This window comes from Catharus ustulatus, chromosome 3 (genome assembly GCF_009819885.2).
Source record: "Catharus ustulatus isolate bCatUst1 chromosome 3, bCatUst1.pri.v2, whole genome shotgun sequence".
Lineage (NCBI taxonomy): Eukaryota > Metazoa > Chordata > Aves > Passeriformes > Turdidae > Catharus > Catharus ustulatus.
In genome coordinates, this window is record NC_046223.1 from 85,571,307 (window position 1) to 85,595,416 (window position 24,110).

At 41.3% G+C, this 24,110-nt stretch overlaps 1 protein-coding gene across 1 annotated transcript in view; it reads right to left on the reverse strand.

Moving 5' to 3' along the window:
• MEI4 (meiotic double-stranded break formation protein 4) overlaps positions 1-24,110 on the reverse strand; it is a 139,971-nt gene that overhangs the window by 114,027 nt on the left and 1,834 nt on the right. The window contains exon 2 of the mRNA XM_033054455.2: positions 20,447-20,497. Coding sequence (XP_032910346.1) covers positions 20,447-20,497 — 51 coding nt within the window. The remainder of the gene's footprint in view (positions 1-20,446; positions 20,498-24,110) is intronic.

The following is a 24,110-nucleotide window of genomic DNA, read 5'->3' on the forward strand; positions in this document are numbered from 1 at the left end:
ACTGAATCCTCAGATTTAGTTTACAAAATTAACTGTGAGGAAGATGGTATAAATGACATGGAAAATACAGTGAGTACATTAATGCTAGGACTGGCTACAAAACATCTTTATGCTACATCTCTTCTGTGCTTCATTTTTCACTGCTCATTCTGCTGTTAACCTTTGTCCCATGCTGCTTATAAAGTGCCCATATTATTTGAGTAGGGCTCCAAGCTTTAATAATTTAGTCATTGGTCTGAGCTGGCACAAAATGTGGCAGAACTGATGACAAAAATAAGACCAAAATAGATTTGATGGATTTAATGGAGTGCTTGTGGACAGAAGTTGGCTTAACACAGAAAAGATTTTTTTTACTAGCTTGACAGCGAAAGCAAGAGCTGTATATACAGAAGATGGAGTTAACAAAGACTGATAATGTGAAGTGTAATGCAATAGATAAAGCCACAGCTATGTGGGGAAGAGCCTGAGGAGATCCAGGACTGCGTAAAACTTTGGGCTCTGCTGCTGGAGCTCCTCTGCTTTGTGACAATGGATAAATAGGCAGAGACAAGTGTGCCATAAGCAGCCCTTTGCTGCAAGCCAAACATACTCTTTTATTCCCACTGGAGCATGGGACAGAACAGAACTGAGGTATCCATCCCCTGTCCTCTAACTCATCTGCCCCATAGACGTGGTGCAGGAATTTGTCTCTCTGTGAGCAAGAGCTGCAAAGGACACGGGGACAAGGGTGAGCCATGGACTTCAAAAGCTCCCAGGTGGAATCAATGATCAGGGATTGTATGGCCCCACACAAACATGGGCAAAGCTCTGATCTGTCATATTTATCTTTCTCTTCCCTTTGTGAGTGTTTTTTTTTGTTGTTGTTTGTGGGGTGTTTTTTGTTTGTTTGTTTTTGTTTGGGTTTGTTTTTGAGAGGAAAAGTTCTGGCTTAATTTCTGAGGGAAGTTCCAGATTGTTTTGTGGGAACTCCTACATACAAGGTTACCCTATGTAAGTACAGCTTGATGAAAGTTGAAAGTTCATCCAAAAAACCTCAAAATTCTAGTTCTCATGTAGTTTTATAAGTGAAACTGCCTCGCATACAGATTACTCTGCAGAGAGACTTCCCTCTTACCTTCTTCCCTTGAGGAGGAGAAGCAAGAAATAGTATTTCTAGCTTTAAGGAGTTGCAACACATTTCACTGGTTTCAACTGTGACTCCCTGAGCTGCAGCTCCAGGACAGACAGTACCCAGCCTTCAGCTTCTGGGTGACTCTGCAGCTTTGGAGCAGCACCAAAGAGGCTCAGGGATGCTTTTTCAGGCATGAAATCCTCCTGCATGCCACAGTGAGCTGAGAGAAGAAAGGTGTGCTTTGAAGGAGGGAGTTCTTTAGATCTACTTCTTCATAAATCATGCTTTCAGCATATTTTATTCTTCATAAGTATCAAAGTAAAAAGGAAACGGAATAATATAATAATCTGTCATTGAGACTGAGAATTTCGAACAAACTCACTCTGGCAAAACACCCCATCCATGCTGTGGCACGCCACCTCAGCAGGCTGGATGGAAGGTGTGGCCAGTTTGAAAAACAGAACTTCAAGTGACCTCTGGTTTTCTGCTTTTGAGTACTCTTGTCTTATTTTCCTCCCTAAGCAACAGTTATGCAGATCTGACTAAACACCATGGAAACAATTTTGCTGTTTCTCCCAGTGTTTATTGCACAACACCTATCTCTAACTGCTGGCAAGCAAAATTACTCTGAGCAACAACAACAACAACAACAGCAACAAAAAAACCTAAATCAAATTTGAGACAGTAATTAAAAGAATAAGAATACTCAAGAGAAAAACTTTCTTTTTTATTTTTATTTTCTGTGGAGATGGAAATCAGGGAAGAGATTCTCCTGTTTATTTTAATTATGAAATAGTATTTGGAACAAGACCTTAAAGAATGTTGGTTAGAAAAAAACCAAGAAAGCAAATTGTAAAAGTGAAGATTTTTGTTAGCAGAAACTAAAACTATAAACTACAAAGCTTCTAACACAGAAAACCTGGACTGATGGAATGACAATATCTGGATGAAGCATTGAGTTAATTGCTCTGTTTTTATAATGAAGGTAGAATTTTCATTTACCTATTCATATTGATAAAATATTGTCAGTCAAAACCTGCAATTTCATATTGATCAAAACTTGGCACAAACATGAGTGTTGTGAAGGGATGAAGATTTGTCTTGTGAAGAAGAGGTGAGTGGGAGTCAGTTCTGCTTCTCAGGGAGAATGGAGGTCACCACTTAAAGAGAAGAAAGAGAAGAAAATGGGATGTTAGAAAACAGCTCAAATCAGTGATTCTCCTATTTTATTCATTTTCCTTTTCACAAGAATCTGTATTTACATTCCATATATGATGTTGAAATTGTTCCTAGCAGACATAGCAAAGCAGTAATATAAAAATCTTCCAGTGGACTCAATGAACCCTGGAAAGGAAGGTGCTGCTTGACCTATCTGATCTCCTTTCATCATCTGTGACCTGCCTAGTGGATGAGGGAAAGACTGTGGATGTTGTCTACCCAGACTTCAGTAAAGCCTTTGATACTGGGTCCCACAGTATTGTCCCAGAGCAGCTGGCAGCCCATGGCTTGGACTGGTGCACTCTCTGATGGGTTAAAAACTACCTGGATGACTGGGCCCAGAGAATGGGAAAGGAGCTACACCCAGTTGGTGGTTGGTCACTATTGGGGTTCTCAAAGGCTCAGTATTGGGGCCACTCCTGTTTAATTCTTTATCAATGATCTAGCTGACAGGATTGAGTGCACAGGATTGAGTCAGTTTGGAGTTGACACCAAGTTGGGTGGGAGTGTTGATGTGCTGGAGAGCAGGAAGGCTCTGCAGAGGGATCTGGACAGGCTGGATCCATGGGCTGGAGCCAACAGTATGAGATTCAGTAAGATGAAGTTCTTCAGGTTCCTGAATTTGGGTCACAACAGTCCCTAGCAGCACTACAGGCAGGGGGCAGAGTGCCTGGAAAGCTGCCTGGTGGAAAAGGACCTGGAGATGCTGGTTGACAGAGGCTGAACAGGAGCCAGTGTGTGCCCAGGTGGCCAAGAAGGCCAGTGGCATCCTGGGTTGTGTAAAAAATTGGGTGGCCAGTAAAACCAGGGCAGGGATTGTACTTGGGCCTCTCACTTCCAGAAAGACATTGACACTCTGGAGCATGTCCAGAGAAGGGCAATGGAGCTGGGAAAGGAGCAGAAATCCTTTGAGGAGCTGCTGAGTGAGCTGAGGGTGTTTGGCCTGGAATAAAGGAGGCCCAAGAGACACCTTGTCACTCTCTCCAGCTACCTGAAAGGAGGTTGCAGACAGGTGAGTGTCTGTCTCTTCTCTAGGCAGCTGGTGGCAGGACAAGAGGAAATGGTCTCAAATGGTGCCAGGGGAGGTTCAGGTTGAACAAAAGGAAGAAATTCTTCCTGAAATGGTGGCCAAACATTGGAATGGACTGCCCAGCGTGGAGTCACCATTCCTGAAGGTGTTCAAGAAGTGACTGGACATTGCACTTGGGGCTATGGTTTAGTTCTCATGATGGTGTTTGATGATCTTGGAGGCCTTTACCAACTTAAATGATTCTCTGAAGGCACAATTATTTATTGAGCAAGAGAATAGATCCAGAAACAAAAATATGACTCTTCACACACACTCCTACACCCTCCTGAAATGAGAAGAATTATAGGGCCTGTGCCTGTGACAAAATACCCTTCTTTTGCAGGCTGAGCCTTCTGGCTATTTGGGTATGTTGCTCTAGAGGATAATACTCCCCAGTCTGACTCTCCCTTGGTTCCTTATGAAAAGAGTCCAGATGGCAGCAAAAGAGAATCCCTCCCTCCCCCAAATCTATGCCATATCTATGACAAGGTCCTTAATGATTCACTGTGCTGTGCTTCAGCACAGGTCACAGCTGCCAGGTCACAGGCTGAGTATACATATATGCAAACCCCAGGAATATTAATATTACTGCGCAAGAAACTCAAGAGCCAGTGTGTTTCATCATCAGTCATTATTGATTTCTGTTTACACCAGAGCTTTAAAGAAACAGCAACAAACAAATCATGATGTAGGATGAGTTCCCAGCCCTGACTGGAATAAAAAATTTTGGGTAAGCTGAAAGACTTCAAAGGAAGAGTTTGTGCCTCTGAGAAGCCATTTGCAAAATAACTTGTGTAGCTGTCCCCAGTTTGGCTGAAGTGTTTTTGGCAAAAATGTAGGACATATTCAGAGAATAAAAGAGTGGAAAAAGAAATATGGCAGTGACAACTATATTTGCTAACCAACAATTTAAAGCAAATTTTGAAGCCAAAATTATTGAATGCTGCCCAAACCCAGGCATTGTGAGTATCAAAAATGCCCATGACAAACAATGTTCATTGTAAGTACTCAATGACTGTGCAAACTAGGGTATTTTTTCAGCAACTGAATGCCTAAATATAGCTTTAAATACACATCTGTACAAAAGCTCACCAGTCTACAGCTATATAGAACCTAATCTGCCACTCTCAACGATGAGAGGTAATAGCTGAATACATGAGTGATGTAAATGATTTTTGCTTTCAGTACCAGTTATCCTCTTAGGATCAGCTCCAAAGATATTGCAATCAAAATATCAACAAATATTTATTAAAGTGGAACGGCATACAGAGAATCATGTAAAGCTTCTTGAGTATTTGTAAACTGACATACAAGGCAAATGAAAATAAATCTAATCCAAGCCCAAAGGCAAAACTGGGTTTCTTATTGATACAACAAAAGCAATGACTAACAAGCCTCTATTCTGGTCTTTCATTTCTAGAGCATGTATTTCTGAAAGCCTGGCATTACTGAATTGCTCACAAAGCACTGATAAACACTACTTGCCAAGGAACAGTTTGCTGGTTTGGGGTTTTTTCCTTTATTTTCTCTTTTACTGATGAAATAAGCCTACATCAATGACCCTGCTATCTTGTAATCCTAGATGTGTTACCAGGCAACCATTATATGCAGCAGCACCTGGCTTGCCCCCCTCTAAAAATAACCCAAACCTCCCAAATCCTTTCACTCCATGCACTAATGAAAGTGGCATTTTTCTACTGCTAAATGCTTACTCAGGTATTTCCTTAAAAATTTCAGTGATAAAATTCTAGTTATCCTTTCCTGAAGGATCAGTTAACAGGCTCTAACTACACATAGTTATATTTTCATTCAACTATATACTTCAAATGAGGCTGTATTTGGGAACTAAAATAAATTATTTAGAATCCAGGAACAATGTCAACAAATGTAGCATAAGTCAAAAATCTATGAGCTCTGGATGACTATGCCAAAAGATTTATCACAAGCCAAATATGCTTTTTTATCCTCAGTGCTAAACAGCCCTGAAACATTAAATTAGAATCATAGAATCATGAAATGGTTTGGGTTGGAAGGAACCTTAAAAGTCATCTAGTTTCCAAACTCCCTGCCACATGCAGGGGACACCTTCCACTAGACCATGTTGCTCAAAGCCCCATACAACCTTGCCTTGAACAGATCCAGAGAAGGGGCACTCACAATTTCTATGGGCAACCTGTGCTAGTGCCTCACCACCTCAAAGTAAAATTTCTTTCTACTAGCTAATGTAAATTTGCCCTTTTTCAGTTTAAAACCATTCCTCCTCGTTCTGTCACTCCATGCCCTTGTGAAAGTCCCTTTCCAGCTTTTTTGTAGTTCCCATTTAGGTACTGGAGGGCTGCAGTAAGGTGTCCCTAGGCATAGGAGAGGTGCTCCAGCCCTCTGACCATTGCTGTAGCTGAAATTTATATATGGCTTTTCTGAGGTACCACCAAACAATGCATATTTAGCATTTAGATAATAATAATAATAATAATAATTTTTTTAAAAGACAGAGTAGTATTTTCTGTACATTTCCTTAAGGCAGATATCAAGTACAGTAATTTCATGACTATAAGGTGCACCCTTTTGACTAAAATTTTCCCCCGAACCCGGAAGTGCGCCTTATAGTCCGGTGTGCCTTATATAATGGACAAAGTTACGAAATTTGCCAAACCGGAAGTGTGAGCCGCATTGGGGGGGGCGGTGCCGCGGGAGCGCCGAGTCACGAGGTGCGGCGGGAGCAGGCGCCCACAGCCGGCAGGAGCCGCGCGTGGAGGGAGGGAGCTGCCGCCGGCCCCGGCCTGGGCGGAACACGAAGCCAGGCGCCGCTGCCCCAGGCACAGGCACAGGGGGAATTAGAAGCCGGGTGGCCCCGGCCCGGGCACGGGGTGAAGGAGAAGTGCAAGCCCACAACAGCCCCGAGCCGAGCAGAGCCCGCCCAACAGCAGCATCGGGGCAGCGGCGGGGCGGCGTGAGCCCGTCGGCATCGGGGCAGCAGCGGCGGCGGCACAGCGCGAGCCCACTGGCATCAGGGCAGTGGTGGTTTTGCCCGGGTGGCGGGGGAAAGCCGCCGGCATCGGGGCAGTGGTGCCGTGGGGGAAAAGCCCGGGGGGGCACAGACCTCCCCGAGCGGCACGTGGCTCCCAGAGAGCCGGGGAAGTGCGGGGCTCCCGGAGCTGCACGGGGCTGCCGGAGCGCCGGGGCGGCACAGGGAGGGAGGGAGCGGGCTGCCGCAGAAGCTGCGAGCTGCGGCAGCCCCAAGCCCCGCCTCGCCAGCCGGTGCCGGGGGCGGGCGGGAGTGCTGGGCCCCGCGCACGGGGAGGGCACTTGGGGCTGCGTTTAAAGGCTACGCCAATCTGTGAAAAATGTTTGCAAATTGAGCACCTGCCAGTAAACCCCGAGATTGCGGGATTCCATTACTAATTAGTTACTTTGTTGCACGCGGCACAGATCTTCGTGGCAAAAAAAAAAGCGCGCATTATAGTCCGGTGCGCCGTATGTGATCTACAAAGTTGCGAAATTTGCCGATTCCCAGAGGTGCACCTTATAGTCCGGTGCGCCTTATGGTTGTGAAATTACTGTACTGATAAACTGAATTTGGTGGATTAATACAAGTGTAAGCCGAAAATGTAATTAATGATGCTAGAAGAAACAGCAACTAAATGGTAATCAACATCCCTCATGGCAATGCTGGGAGTCTCACACACAAGGGGAACTTTGCAGCAAAAGGCGACTCCTGCAGTTAATCACACATCATCCAGAGTTTCTACAGATAAACTCTAAAATTTAATGCAGAGGACACAAAATCTATTCCATCTGGTCTTGACTGTGAGACTTCAGTGAGATTGGAAAATGAGGTGTAAGAGACTTTGGTGTACAATGTCCATCAAACCCTGGCAACATGAAGCCAGTATACAATTAGCAGCTACCAGCACAGCTGTTCTGGTGGAGTCACAGCTAGCAATAAATCCAGAACAAGCAGAGGAACTACCACCAATGCTGAGCAAAAAAAAATTCATAAGAGGAGAGCAGCACTGCCATACATCATGTCTTGTACTCTGAGTTGACTATTTCCATGGAAGAGTTTCTGGTTTCTGTTCCATTAAGAAGGCCTTTACCACCTTGATTAACAACCAGAAGTTTCTAAATTATGTAACAATATGGATTTTGACAGACTTCTGCAAGCCTGAACAAGGTGTCCTAGCACACTATAGAATGGTCTCAATGCTTGATTCTCTCCCAGCCTGAAAGGATAGGTAGAATTTTACAAAGCCAAAGAAGTTCAAAGCAACAAGCACCAGCTGCACCCCAAAGCAAGAAATAACAGTGCAATAAGCAGAGTATAGGCTGAACAAAAATCTTCAAAAGAGTTTGCAAGGATACTTCAGAGGCAGTTAAACATGTCAGTGGAATGGCAAGAGGGACCTAAATGAGTGACAGTATACACTTGAAAGCAAATCTGCTTTATGATAAGTTTAAACTCCAAGGTAGATTGTTCAGCACTGAACTAAATTTTTGTTCTCTGAAGAAATTACACAGAAAACAGCTCAAGAGGAATTGCTAAGCACTCAAAGCTGCCATTTTTTCCCACTGGTGTGTTGGTTTTGCATAGCCTGGTTTTTGGTAGTGAGGGTGCCACAGAGAAGCTGCTGGAAGCTTCCAACACACCCAGCAGAGCCAATCCTTGTTGGCTCTGAAGATGGACACACTTTTGGCCAGGGCTGGGCCAATGAGAGAGGCTGGTAACACTTCTGTGATAATGTATTTAGGAAGGAAATCAAAACAAAAGTAGTGGCATAGTTTTAATTCCAGTCAAAGAAGAGGAGTTGAGAGCAAGTGAGGGAAACACCATGGACACACCAAGGTCAGTGGCGAGAGAGGGGCAGGAGCTGCTCCAGGCACCAGAGCTGAAATTCCTCTGCAGGCCATGGTAAGACCATGGTGAAACAGCTGTGCCCCTGCAGCCCATGGGGATCCATGGGGGAGGCAGAGATCCACCCACAGACCATGGGATCCATGGGGGATGCAGAGATCCACCCACAGCCCATGGGATCCATGGGGGATGCAGAGATCCACCCACAGCCCATGGAATCCATGGGGGATGCAGAGATCCACTCACAGCCCACGGGATCCATGAGAGATGCAGAGATCCATGCACAGCCCCTTTTGGGAGGACTGCTGCTTGTGAGGTTGGACCCACACTGGAGAAGTTCATGGAGAACTGTCTCCTGTGGGAAGGACTCCTCTCCTGGAGCAGCAGAAGAAAATCTCGGTGATGAACTGACCAAACCCCCATCCCCAGTCTCCCTGCACTGTCGGCTGGAAGGGTTGAGGGAAAAAAGGTGTTTTTAAGGGCTTATTTAATTCTTATTTTTAAGGGCTTATTTAATTCTCTTTATCCGCTTCTGACTCTGTTAGTAATAAACTCACTTTGTACCTCTAAGTTGAGCCTGTTTTCTCCTTGGTGTGTTTTCTCCCGGTCCTTATCTCAACTCATGAACCCTTCATGAAATTTTCTCTCCTATGCCCATCTGTAACAGGGGAGGATGAGAGAATGACTTTTGTGGGGGCCTGGCATTCGGCCAGTGTCAAACCATGATAACTGGTCAATATAGTTTCATTTTTTTCCCCCTCATTAGCACATCTGTTAAGTGGATAGGCTCCTCACTCAGGCATAAACATGGGTAAAATGGGATGTTTGCAGACTGGATTATGTTTGGGGGTGTTAACAGAATGCTCCGAGAAGCAGAGCTCTGCTGTGACCCAGGGGTACCCTGAAAGATTACAGGTGGCTAGAAGGGAAAAGTAGTTTTGACTGGAAAAACCTGGCATCTGGAAAAACACTGCATCCACTGGGTAGTACAGGAAGTATAGAAAATGAAAAATGAGAAATATCTCTTTCTGTAGGACAAAAAATGCAACCGCTCTAAAAACTTATTTATAATGAGTAATTTTTCAACACCAGGAACTACATTTCCTAAAATGTGAGTTGCTGTCACTGAGCTCAGTGACAGCTCCTGATTCTCTTTAAATGACTAAATGACCCTACGAAGGACTTTCCTGCTCTGATTTTCTATGAATCTGTGACAATATTAGAGGTGACTAGCAAGGCCACTTGTAAGGATTTTAAAATTGGTTAGACAGTCTAGCAGCTTAAAATGTCTGCAGTCAAGCCCTTTTGTCCTGAATTTTGAGATAAGAAGTAATTGAAATTAAAGAATCATGAACACAACAGCAGAGAGATGTGTTCTCGAGGGGTTTTATTCATGGTAATACTTCCTCAAATTCAACAATTTGAATTAATATATGCCAGTTTTTATTTACACAATAAGAGAGTTATTTAAATAACAGGAATATGTTCATCTAATAGAGACAATGGTAGAATTATTCCCAGTGACATTTTAATCTGTGGTAAAATAAAGAAAATTTTAAGTGTATTTGTAGCTGAGCTGAGATACAAATTATATGATCAACAGGCATAAAATCTAATATGCAACTATCCATTAAATTTCTCAATACCCAATTTCACAATACACATTAAAACAAAGCATTTACAGTAGTGGCACAGATTCTGTCAGACGATGCTAACAGTTGTCATACTGTGATATGAGTAGTACAGCTGAGAGAAGAGCTAGGCAATGAGGACAGCATTGCATCAGGTTGAACTAAACTTTCTTACATGTATGTTTAAATTTAAGCCAGTAAAAGAGCCAATAAGCTATGCTCAGGAAGCACAATTTGGTATTAGTCCCACACAGCTAAATACCAAACTATATTCCAGCTATATTCTAGAACAAGCAGTGCCTGCTTAGTAAAGGTATGACCCAGCCTGTTCTAGAAGCCAGCACAAAATACAGCTGCTTGTACCATTGTGTACCACAGTTTGGATTTCGCCCTGAGAAAGCAGGAGCATAGATCATTTCTGTAACGGAAAACCTCTTGGATCTTTAATCAGGCAGTCTGACATAGCACCTTTGAGTACAGCAACTAATTTACAGTTTGAAGAAACTAAATTATATAAGATGTGCATGCATGGCACACACACACACATAAACAAAGCATGTTCCATGGACATGGATCCCTGTTTGCTGATCTATTATCTATCCAATTGTTGAGTTGAAGATCAGCATTGTTGGAAGAGTATACATTCATAGGCTAAGTCAATCCACCATCTAATTATAAATGTTTCTCTAATTGTAAATTGATAATATAATTTTAGAAAAACTCAAATATTATATTGTATATATGACATGACAAAACTGTAATGTTTGGCTTACTGAAATCTAATACCACTTTGTCTCTGTCAAAATCATTGAAAAATAAATGTACTTGAGAATCTGCATGATTTTTTTTAAAGTTTTACCTCTCTCTGATAGTATAGGTCTATGGCTAGAATGTTATTTTCAAATATTGAAGGAAAGGAGCAATCTTGTTTTATCATTACTGGTTTGGGGGATTTTTTGGGGTTTTTTTGTTGGTTTTGGATTTTTTTGGTTTTTTTTCCCCCCTCCCTGGGACTTCTTTTCTAATGCCAAAGTTGCTTAAATGGCTTTATATTTACCCATTTAGAAAATGCCTTTGCAGATGGATGGCAACCTGGATTTTTTTGTTCCCCTTTTCATTTATTATCACCAGTGCTGGTCAAATATGCCTTGGTAGCTGCACATTATGCAATCGACTTTTCTGTTCATGGTAAATGACAAAGAGAAGAAATAACATCTCTCTCTTGTTTTTTGAATCAACTTGGAATATTGCTGGAGGAATGGCTATGTATATAGATACAAATCTCATCCAAAAGCTTTAGCATTAGCTACCATCTGACTTCTGCACAAAATACTCTGATAAATAGGTGTTAATAGTTTCCCGTCAACTTTCCATGCTTACAACAAATAGTGTAAATTGTAAAAAGCCTATAAATGGAATCCTGTAAATAACTGTGAATGCTATGGAGGACTGCAGATATATTTTAAATAAAATCTAATACACAGTGAGCCTACTGATATTCCTTACACAGAATTTTCACTTTGTTGCTGTGATACATGCTCAAATGCAAAAGTTTCAGCATTTATGCCTCTGTATCTAGGACACATAGGTAAGCACATCTTACCTTGTATTCCAAAATAAAATGTCGTCGTATTTATAGCGCTATATAATAATTTGTTGGTTTTGCTTCCTTTTGTCACTGTAAATCCAGACATTTTAAATGAAGATTTCTAGTGAAATACCCAACTTGGAGCTTGTTAAACCCAAGGAATGGTTTAGCTCTGCCCCATTACCCTGCAAAGACAGGACAGATACTGAGGAGATGCCATGCTGGCTTAGAAGCAAGAGCAACACAAAACTGTCCATACAATGAGTGGCCATCACTAACAACTCCACACAGATTTGGAGACTGAGCCTATCTCTCTGCTCAATGTTCTCCTTTGTGTCAGGTGGTGTTTTGGTGTGGGCATACACTCAGAAAACTGCCTTTAGCTAAAGGACAATATAGTTCAATTAAGCATAAGCTCCCATAGGAGACAAAAGACTAAAACTCCTCAGATGCATCACAAGTTTTGTACTTTCATCACTGAAGCCATCAACTACCCCCAACAGATTCACAGACTGGTAATTGTTAGATGCTCTGTATTCTTCTGAAAGGACTAATGCTGAGAATGCACAAATGCGAACTTTTGAAATACCACACAGACACTCGGTTTCATTTTTTCCTGGAGCAATCCCACAGGTTTTACTAGCAGGGAATTTGGTTCCCCAGATAATACTCTCAGTCTCTCTAGGGAGCCAACGCTAAACATACGTGTCTGCTTTCCAGAGATAGGGAAATTTCTGTCCATAAAGCAGTACCCATAAATGAACAGCCACATTCTCTCTGCTTCCATGCCCACACTCTTTGTGTGAGTGCACACAGAATGATAAAGCTGGATTTATTAATGATAATTGCCCAACAATAGACATATGACAAATACGTCTATTAATATCTAAAAACCACAATGTGTCATGAAGAGGAGAAGAAGGAAGAAAAAAAATGAAGAAAATGAGGCCAAGAAACTAAGCATAAGGAACAACCAGATTCAGTGTTTCTGAAAGATAATACTGTACATTGACAAAAAAAAAAAAAAAAAGAAGAAGAAGACAGGATCCAATTATTTGATGAAAGAACAAAAAGCCTAGTAAATTAAAGAGATTATTAAGTAAAGAATGGCAGTGATGTTAATCAAGCAGAGTTACATGAGATGGTATGAACCTCAGTGTGTGAAAAGGAATAGTGAAATAGAACAAACTGAGAAGTCCTGGGAGTAATCCAGGGTAAAACATACAAAAGAACAGGTTTTTATGTTGCTTTTATACCTTTTATTGCACAGATGCTGGTTTCAAATGAATAAAGTTAGCTTGTCTGTACCAAATCAATAAGAAGTGCTTTGCTGATCTCTTCCTCTATAACTTCAGACTACTTAACCTTGTACTTCAAAATTATTAACTGCTGCTACATCCTGAATTATTTCTCCTGCCGAGGTCTAAGTTAGAACAACTCATGTACCATATTTGGCTTTGGCATTACAGAGTTCAAAAAATTGGAATCAGAAATGGGATAAATATCACAATGGGATAGAAATAGTCATCCTAAGAGGGACAAAATTCCAAGAGAATGGAGATCTGGCAGTAGCTGTAGCAGATCTATTCTATTTCTGTGTGGTCAAATCTATTCTCTTTCTATTCTGAAATGGTCAGAAATACAGATGGGACCTGTACGTTCTCCTATATATTAATAGCAGCCATCAATCTTTTGCAGAGCTGTCACATCATTAAAAGCAAGGAGCATTCAACAAAATAGCATAGCAAGAGCCCTTAGAAATGCAGATGAAGTTTAGGACAAACATACAGCTAGGAAATTGCTTTTCACATTCAAACTCAACTAAATACAGTTGAGTATTTCTAAACAGGCCCAGATTGCCTAACAAACATTCTATTTCAAGACACTATTTCTAATTCAAAACCTTTCATTAACTGAAGTGTTGTCGCCACCAAATTTGTATTTTCCTCATTCCACTGGTCTTGTGATACTATTTACGACTGTCATTAGTCTAAAATTGAATTAAGCCTAATGCTAAATCATGCTTTGAAGCAGAGAAGCCATGGCATGGGTCCTCTGGCCTCAGGTGCTCTCTCAGAGAGCAGGGCTGAAGGAGCACCCTGCAGAGTAGTGTGAAGTGTTCAACACTGTCATTGTGAGAAATGGTGAAAACAGATGCGCTTTCCTGATGTGGTGCCAAAGGACAAAGCATGTGAGAAGATCAGGTTTCCCTGTAGTGTGTTGAGAATTATTACTATGCTCTAGCCTACAGTTTCTTACTGCTCTATCTGAGGGGGACAGGAGGAAGAACTGACAGTCTGTAAGAAAAAGAAAAATGCTTCCATTTTTTTATTTGCATTCTTACAAAGCTGGGGAGGGATATCTTGGATCAGGCAAGGGATAGGAACATGAAAGATGCCCTCCTTGGACAGATCAGTGGTCTATCTATTCCTATTTCTCTGACAGGGGAAATGGGAGAGGTTGTCAAGGGAGAGTGTGGGATGCTGACCCCTTTCCACAGCCCATTCCAGTGTACACTGTGTTAGCAGCACCTTCACATGCTCCTAATCCCAGGTGCAGACAGGCTCAAGGTCACTGTCACCTCAGGGGAGAGCCAAGACTGACAGCAAAACACCACGGCACAGCTCTGGGCACAGCAGCATGGTAGGGTTCCCAGTGCCTCTGACCTCAAACAGCAGACCTGTCCCTGGAGAGGACACTCAGCCACCCACACCTCACCCTGCAGCTGCAGGCAGCAGACATCTGTGTCCTCCTGCGTTTGCAGCATTACACAGCGTCACCAGCATGGCAAACACAGATAAGGCTGTGTAAGAACATGGCCTTGTTCCAGTGGTTTCCTGGAGTGCCTGAGAGCAAGTAAAGAAGGAAACACATTTCTGCAGACACAGCCTGGACAGACCTGTGCTGTGCATGCTGTCCAAGCTCTGCTCTGCTGACAGGTCACATCCGTGCTTTTCATACAGGAAAGCACTTGTGGGAAGATATGGGGAGATGGTTTGTAAGGCCAGTGCAGAAGGCAATTTTCCTTAATGGATTACAGCTGTTCTGATTGCAGAGAAGTGGAAACAGCCTTGCCTGCCCAATGAGAATGGTGTTATAAAAGAGTGGGGCAGCTGGTCTAGACTCTGTCGGAGTTGGAGCTTGGGACTGGGAGTTTGCTGTAGTGTGGGATGAAGGCTGCTGGCTGTGCTGGGAGGAGGTACGGAACATATGGTCATGTAAGGGGCAGGCAAGGTAAGAAGGTACTGTGTGAGGGACAGGTTGGGGTTAACCAGTCATGCAGAAGGAAGAAGGAAACTTGCAGAGAGGAGAGAAGGAGCCAGAGCTGTGTGGAGCTGCCTGAGAGTAGGCATGAAAAGTTTTTAATAAAAGACTGGGGACAATGCCAGTGGTGTCTGTCTTTACATAATTAGTACAAGTGCTCAACACGTGTAGCTAACTAGCTACCTGGCTGAGCTGGAGAGTGATGAGGTCAGTTTGGCTTGGGCTGGGAAGGGCCATGAATATCTGCTGCAAGAGCTGACTATATCTGACAGGATTCACTACTGCAAGCTAGAGGTAGCTTTCCAATACTTCAAGTTTGCTTTATGCTGATAGACACTACTAAAAGCTCTCACAACTCCCTCAGCTTCCCCATTCCTGGGGGTTATAAATACAGACTATGATAACCTGGGAGTTTTCTTCATGGCAATACATCTCTGTTGATGTTGGATACATTTGGCACGCTCTGTCCCGGTGTTTTCAGTCCCTCGAAAAGCAGTATCATGTTTCTGACCTCCTGATACAGCCAAAGTGCTGTAAAGAAGCAAGGCTGCAGGAGGTGACTTTGGTTGCTGTTAGTTATAAACACCTTTATGCCATGCCCTTGTAAAGATGGCTCCAACCTGTTAGATTGAAATAGGAACTTTGCCTTCCTAAAGGACAAACACAGACACCAGGATTACTATAGGATTTATTGTCCTTGTCTTTAATCTGGAAAAAGGAACAAAATTTCCTTTTCTTTTTGGACAACTGATTTTAACATGTCTGTTTTTCTCTATGTCATAACTAGTGTACACCCCTTAAGACTCACAACAATAGCTGTATGTAGAACTACCTCTGTTCGTTAAGAGACTGACCTGTGTTCTATTAATATTTATAGATTTAAATTTTTAATACACAACAATTCTGCATTATTGAATAGGTGACTTCCTGCATTTTAATGGTTATGGAGTAGGAGTGGGCTCTTTGTAGTTAACATTGCAATAAATTTTTCATGATTAAATAAAAAGTTCTTACCTCTAACTTCCTCAAACAAAATCCTCTTGGACAACATGTTGGTGCGATGGTGAACTATTCTCTTAAGAGTTTTATGATTTGTTGCAAATTTTCTTAAGCAATTTGAATTTGTTACATAAAGATTTTCTATATCTGAAAGTGTATAATTTCTTTTTAAAGTTGGGAAGTCATTGAAACATCAGTTTTGGAGTTTACGCAGTTTTGGAGACAACTGGATTATTTTAAAATTGACCCTCATGATTTAGTAGGTGCATACTGACATAAGAGATTAATAATGTTAACTTGAGTTGGCATCTTGGACTAGGACTGGGATGTAGATTTGGTCTTCCATTCATTTACTTTGAAAAGGCTTTAATAGCTGAATTGCAGAGAGCTTCTGTTTTGAAAAGCTATGTGGTATTTCAGGACTGTTGTGAATGAGTGTTTTAAGTTGCTCAAAGAATCCCTGGTAAAGGTATCAGCAAGAGCAGGTTTAATATAAAAGGGGCAAGTATGACTAAGTTCACTGGCAAAGTTCACTCTATTACTTATACATGGTTAAAGCACATAGAGAAAAATCAGACTAAAATCAATCATTCTAAACATAAAATCAACCTAGAATGATTTATGTGGAGGCTGGGGATAGAAAAAGGGTAGGGATGGGAAAGGGTAAGGATGAAAATGAGTAGGGGAGACTCTCCTGTTGAATCATACGGTTCAGAGCAGACCCCTTGCCAAACTTAGCTCAGCACTTGATCAACAGTTTAGGCTTAGAGGTTTTAACAGCGCCTAACTGATAGGCTAATTTAAACAATTCAACAAAAGATTCTTATAGAATTTACTGGCATAACTTAATTATGAATCTGAGAGATAAACATGCATAGTCACATTTACACTGACCTAAAAGAGTATGTATAAAGTATATTTCCATTATCTGCTTTCTTTTGTATCTATTTTTATTTGTAGCTTTTCAGTAGAAATAAGTCCAGCTCAGCTTATATAATTGTGGATGTAAAGAAAAGTGAAGTTCTTGCAATCTGGGCAGAGGAGTTAGTGTTGCTTTGGCAGTATCTTACACTAGTTGAAGAAATCTGAGCACCTGTATGCCCTATGAGCTATATTTCAATATTCAGGATGATCAAGAAGGGTCAATAATTCATTGCCATATATTCTCAACTTTGATCATGGTACCATCACATAAGGTGCATCACAGAAGATTGCTCCATAAAAGAAGTGTTTAATGAGGAATTTGGAGACAAGGCAACTCCAAAAGTTTCATTATCTATCCTGTGGTGCATCTGCATCCTGGTGACAGTCAGATAAGTTACTTGCATACAGTATAGATAATCATTTCTTGGCATTTGATGAAAGGGATTATACTATTTTAGATTCCTTTCTAATGTTCTCATATTGACTTCACTGAAAATGGTCAGGAGACAATTAAGAAATTAAATGTGCTCCTAAAGCGAAACAACAATACCACTATGCCAGATATGCTATACTTAAAGCAATTACAATTAATATAATATTCAGGATGCAGTGTTTAATATTATGATTTCCCAGCCCTGAAATCCATCCCATCCTGTGAATCTGAATTTAATATCATTTTTTATCTTCATTTGCAAACATTGTTTTCCCTTGGCACACAAGTCAATTCAATAACCTGATCAAAGATCAGAATTTCTTGTATATATATGGACTACAATAAATTCCTGCCATTTTCCTGAAATTTGTATCAAACCAGAGTAACAGGTCAAGAGAGGCATGACTATATTTCATATCTGAACAATATAAAGTACTAAGACACCCATTCTCATTACATAGTGATATAAAACAAATACTAGGCAATAACATTTCCTTTGCATCCTCAAAAATGGCATGCTCTCCTGGGATATGACTAATAGCTTTTTCAGCTGGGAGTGCTTACAAATGAAACTATTTCTTTAGCTATCAACCTTTGATGGCATCAGTAATTCCCACCTTTAGGACACAACAGGGTCTGGTACTGGACATGGAGGAGGAACATACACTGAAGCACAGTGCCAACAGTCATACCAAAATAGTCTTTTGGGTGGCTTTAGCTTCCATGTCAGCAACTAAGCAAAAGCCATGTTTTCAGTAGCAGTCAGGAGCTCGTGGCTCCCACAATCATGTTATGAGGAGATTTTCAGAAATATTCAAACACCTTTGAGAAATCTAATTGCTTTAGGTACTGGAAACAGTTTTGGTCTTCTCATGAGCTGCTCCCTTTACAGCTGTTTCTCAGCCCCAGGGAACAGCAGCTCAAAGGCTCTGCCTTACTCTGCTATTTCTATGCCTTTATGTTCACTCACCCCTTCCCTCTCGAGCCTTTGGTGCCTGTCTTTTACTCCTGTCACAGTTCATTCCTGTTCCAGCAGTAAGTGGGGGCTTTTCTTATTTTGTGCTTGACCAACAGAGAGGTATTCCCTTCCTGCTAAAACCCTCTGGGCATAACTCCAGCACAAGGAATGTCTATTTGCAGATCACCCTAGTGCTGGGAGATAATGATAGATGACCTCTCACAATATTGGGTGAGGTATTGATGAAAGCCATTGATCCCATTTTTGAGTGACTGTCTCACCCAAGTGGACAAGTGAAATGAAAAATCTGTCAGTGGCTGCAAAAGCCTGTGCCTTTTCAGAGACATCAGAAAATTTTTTGGTTTGTTTTTTGTCGAACAATTTTGGGTTCAATAGGGTTAAAAGAATTCACAATGTTCGTATGTGTGTGGGTTTTTTGTTTGTTTAGTTGGGTTTTTAAGAGCCTTCTTCTATGCAAATAACTTGTTTGTTTGCTTGTATGGGTTTTAGATATACAAGAGGCAACTGGATATCACTCAGCCCTTTACTTGTGAGCAGCCCTCGGTGACGGGGCCACTGCTCCCCCAGGTAGGAAATCCTTTGCAGCCTTTCTAAGGCTAAGGTAACACATTCCATACAGTTTTCTGTTTTAGAAGAAACTGTTCTGGGTTTTTTTCAATGTATGACCACCTAAAGGCATCAGCTATCATTTCTTTGTGTTGTTTTACAGGCACATCATTAGTGGCTTGTTTTCTTGACATTAACAGACAATTGAGACTGGATCCCCCAGCAGTAAATGATAAAAATGTATCACCTCGTAAGTCAGCTATTAATTCTTTTGGACTCACAACCATAACATGTGCTGGTACCTGAAAATAAATGTTCCATAAAAGTGTTTTCATTTCTTCTTGAGCTGCACTGCATACGTGTTCTGATAATATTATAGCTGATTAGGTGAAGTTATGTAATGCCAGTCTATTTCTGAGGGAGCACATAGGAGAATTTCCACCAAAGACTTACAAATAGTCATTGTCAGAAATTTGCCTATAAATAATGGATTTAGCATTCATGCATGCTAAAGTGGGGTGATAAAGATGCTGGCCTTGGCAGTGAATTCGTGATGAAATGGAAAAAACTGTATTTCATTCCAGGATCTGCAAAAGTCAAACACATCTCTGGTATCACCTGGGCAGGGAGCGATGCATCAGAATAGGTTACTGGGAGGGTGCAACAATGAGTTTAAATAGATATTTTCAAACAGAACACAGCAGTTAATGAGTTGGCTGAGAAAGTTACTATCAGTTCTGTAAAAAATGTGAATGTTGAGGAAAATCCTGTCACACGGGACCCAAACAAACCAATCAATGCTGACTCTGTACAAAGGGTTTCCCACACAAGAAATGCTCAATTGCCCAATAGCTCCATCTGCCAAAGGATAATTCTAGTTTTCCTCTCACACAGAATGCTTTGTGACACTTGCTATACTGATTATGAGACATACTGTGCAGAAATTCCCCATTAACAAATCAAAAGGGATCACATTTCACTTATGTTGTTTGATTAAACTTCAATTTACACATTTAGTATGGTATAGGAGAAATTTCTTTGTTAAAGTCAGCAACACCACAGTCAGCCTTCAGAAAACACCTCCGCCTTAGCCTTATCAGATAACACTGTGCCTCAGCGCTCTCCTTGCCAAAATCACGGGCTGCAAGTCATTGCTTAGGTTATCTGAGGCAAACCAGTCCTATCTTTGTGTCCAGTCAGCATTCCCCTTTTAGCCTCATCCCTAGGCTTCTGAATGCTCTTGATTAGTTGATAACAATTGAAAAAGGAAAACATTCTAAGGACTGAAGCATGTGTCACTGGAGTCCTTCTTACTTTATAATACTCCACCTTTAGAACAAAACCAAGCACATCCTCCTGCTGCAGACCCACAGTTTGAACACTCACATCTGGAAGTTAGCCATGAACAGGAACAGCCAGGTCCAACAGAAATGTTGGAATCTATATTCTCTCCTCTCCCCTGCTATTACCTCCTAATGCCTGACAGAACAGAAGTGTGCAGCAAGTTAATAAAGTTTCTCTGGTTTAGTGCATGTCACTTAGATAACAAAATGTTAAACAGGAATTTGGGACTCCTATGTCCCTGAAATCCCTGATTTTTTTTTTTACCCTTGTTGATTAAAAGGAGAGAAATGTGGCACAAAGCCTTCTTCAAGCTGAGCCTCCCCAGCTGGGACATGGGGTTCTCATCTCAGAGCTCTGGCTCTAGAGCAAAGCCCGAACTCATGCAATGCTTAAGCATTAATGCCAGCTCATGCAGCCTGGAGATGTCATAAAAACTGAGCTTGCTGTCAACCCATCCTCCTTGGGAGCAACTGCAGACTTCCACTCACCTCTGCTGAAGAAGAAGGAAAGAGATTCCCTGCGTAGGCATCTCCACGGTCACCAAACACATCTGGTTACCTCTCACATCACTGTCAGGGAAATGTGCTGGCACCAAATGAAAGCAAAAGCCTTTCCTGATCAGACCAGTGAAGTCTGACAATTGTCTTGTGGTGGATGCCAGAGAGATTCTGAATATTTTGGCAGAAACAGTGGCTTTTTCTAGGTGGGAATCTGCCTACATAGTATTTATGCAAACATTTCCTCACTTGGTCTGTAACCACCCCTTCACAGCGAAGCAGTTCAGCGTTATCGCCAATTCTTTAGATAGTTGTGAGTTTAAAATACTACCACTGCCTAAAATAAAAGGAATTTCAATCACAGTGCTCCCTGAAATGAAAGAGGTGGATGCCAGTTTGACAATTTAAGCTGATAGCTGAGATACTGCCTCTCCAGCATTTTTGGCACCTCGCCTAGGGAGGAAGGAATGAGAAGAAAGGACAAAGAGAAAGAAGGGATAAAGGAGGAGGAACGTGCTCCAATTCATTTAATATATTGACAGAAATCCCTGGAGGGGACAGTGATTTACATCTACAGGCACTTCAGAGCCAGTATTAATAACAGGTACACAGTTGTACAACTGATAGAGCTGCTCAAAGAGAGAATGTGACCAAAAGAATTATATCTTGCATAATAAAAAGAATCAAGCCTGCAGATCAGAAATGTAATGGAAAGATAGTTACTGCTGAGCCCAAAATTACTACCTTGGTTAGCAGCCAAGATAAAGAGTGGGTCTTAAGTTATCTGCAGGTAAAAGTCAGGAAATAGGTGTTTCTGCATCCACACCCGAACTGAAAGCATCAGCATGTGAAAATTGATCAGCTATGCATGCAGGTATACAAAATACCTAAACAAAGATTCCTGAGCTCTCTGCTAACACAAGATCAGGCATATAGGAGAACAGCATCAGCACATTAGCATCAGCAAAGAACCAACCCTTTTTTGGTCCAGGTACAGATTCCTGAATTAGGCACTGGAGAGAACTGTTTTGAAAAGCCTCAAAACATTATCTCCAACTGAAGCAAAGCTATGTTCTCAGACTGAAAGAAGTATAGTGCTGCAGGTAAGGGAGTGTGGGGGTATCAAGGATTCAGAAAGTTACTAAGGCAGAAAATTTGTAGGCATTGCTGGGCTGCCTAAGCAACTAAGTACAGCTGAAGCAAGAACATTGCAAAAGCTGAGGAACATGGAAGTATATGAAAGCAAACACTTCAAATCAGTATTTAGCTCACACTTACATCCAATCTAGCAGAACATTACAGAAAATTTAGAATGCCAGGCAGTGTTACTGTTCACAATAAGGAGGGTTGCCTTAGTGTGCTGGATATTGTAAGCTCTCCCCTCAGCACGAACAGCCCCATGTAATCAAATGGGAAAGAAGCAAAACATTCCCAGGAAAGACCATATTTGTAAATGCATCAAGCAACATGTCAGAAGCTGAGCAAAACATTTTTCCACAGAACCCAAACTGGCCAATATCAAGAACTACTAATAACTGGAAAACATGTCATTTAGTAAACTAAGTAAGAATCACTTATGGATTATACTGCCGAGACCAACATATTCAGGGCCAAGATGGCAAACAAGAATCATTTGCAACAGCAGTGGTTCCAGATTTCTTACCCTCTGTTGACAGAGACTTCACATTTCCAATATGCAAGAATTAGAGACAAAACAGAAGGCACTGAAATGCCTTTGGCCGAGCTATAAAGATTGCCAAGTACCAGCTGTAGCCTGGTCTTTCTGTTCTTTAAACAAATGGCCACAGCTAATGCAGCAAGTCATCCTGGTATTCAGGGCTTTTTTTGTGACCAACTGGTGATGTGTCCCTTCTGGAATTGAAATAGCTCAAAAGAAACTGGCCTTGTATATAATCTCTAAGGAAAGATGTTTTGCTTGTCAGCTACTATAAATGTCATTTATTCAAACAATGTGTGCAATAACAGAGAGAGAATATCTTTCAAACCATCAGTTTTCTCCAGTAATGCCCAGGTTTCTCCATGATATCAGTGTTGCAGTTCCTGCGCAGGTGGTGTGATTTCACTTGGTTGATAGGATCACCATGGATAAATGCTCGATTCTTCTGGAATGGCCATGGCAGTCTCTCTCTGCTCTTCATCCTCACATTGCTTGGGGATTAAAATCCTGGGAAATGCCTATTTACCTAGTGGGTGCTGGTTAAAAACAGAAATCTATACACATTACATACCATGCAAATCAATGCCACGGCAAAAGTGTAAACTCAGTGTTAGCAAGCTGCCCACAGAAACATGTGATACTGCTTCAGGCAATGGTGCCTCTGCAGAACAGGGCAAGCCATGCTGTTTGCAGTGTCTTCCTGTTTTCCATTTGCCGTTATTTGTCTTCTAGTAATTTCTCTATGACTCTTCTTAAAAAGAATTAATCTCCCTGAACACCGTCCCTTGTTTTTACAAATGCAGATCTTCAGATTCAGTTTAAGCAAGCTGTCTGTGCTCTGTGCAGAGGCAGCTGATAAGTTCTGTATCATTACTGTAATCTGAATCACTGTAGACTGGTGATTTAATATTTTAATGTAGTCTTGTACACACCTACAATAAGCAAATGCATTTAGAAATAAAAATTGTTTCAAAGTGCCACCAACTGTTGTTTTTGCAAACTGCAGTTCAAAGAATGTATTTTTAAAATGCTTCTACTGGATATTTTATAATTTCTGGTGTAGCACACAACTTAAAAGAACAAGTGCACATTACCCTTTTCCCAAGATAGACAAGCAGTAGATCCCATTAAGATATCTCCCTTATGGCTGGGTTTCAAATGCAACATAATGCAGTATACCAGGCACACCTTTTCTTTTGTTTATAAATTCTGCATTTCATATTTGTTTTAATGAAAAATTAATTCTCAAAACTTTCAAGAAACCTTCAAAATTATCCAAGAGAACCAAGCACTTAGAAGTTTGCATTGCTTTTTAAATATGTCTGTTTAGTGATGTGTTGAGTTCCTAAGCATTAGGTGTGTGCTGAGAGCAACATGCTCTAGTGGTCTGCTTTCATCTCCTCAAACTTCCACTCTTGTCAAAATTTGCTTTCCTAAATTCCCGCACCTCCTGAATTTTGATTTCTCCTTATTCAATTTGGACTTCCCACAGTAAGAAACGCTTTTATGACTTTCTGGTAGTAAGCAAAGAAGCAGGATCATAAAGTTTACCAGAAAAGCAGAGTGGTACAAATCTCTTAGTGCCACAAACAGGGTAAGTGATCACAGAAGTTTGTCGTGAGACAGTCCTCCAGGAGACTGAATGGTTACAGCTCCCAGTGAGCTGATCTCCATAAATAGCAGCTCTAAATCAATTCTGTTTGCTTGCTGTGATTATATGAAATGCATCAACTATTAAACAAATCAATGTGACCCCAAAGATTCCTTGGCTTAATATCTTATTATTTTGGGTCTATAGGCTGATTAGACGTGTAAATAATTTTCTGTGATAGCATCTGCATTATTTGAATATGCCAGATTGTGAACACAAACCTTTATATTTCTCCAGTGCTTTATTTGCCAGCAATGATGATAATAAAATTAACAGCCTTCTCTTTCTTTTGCTGATACCATTTAGCTTTTTCCAGAGAGGTCAAA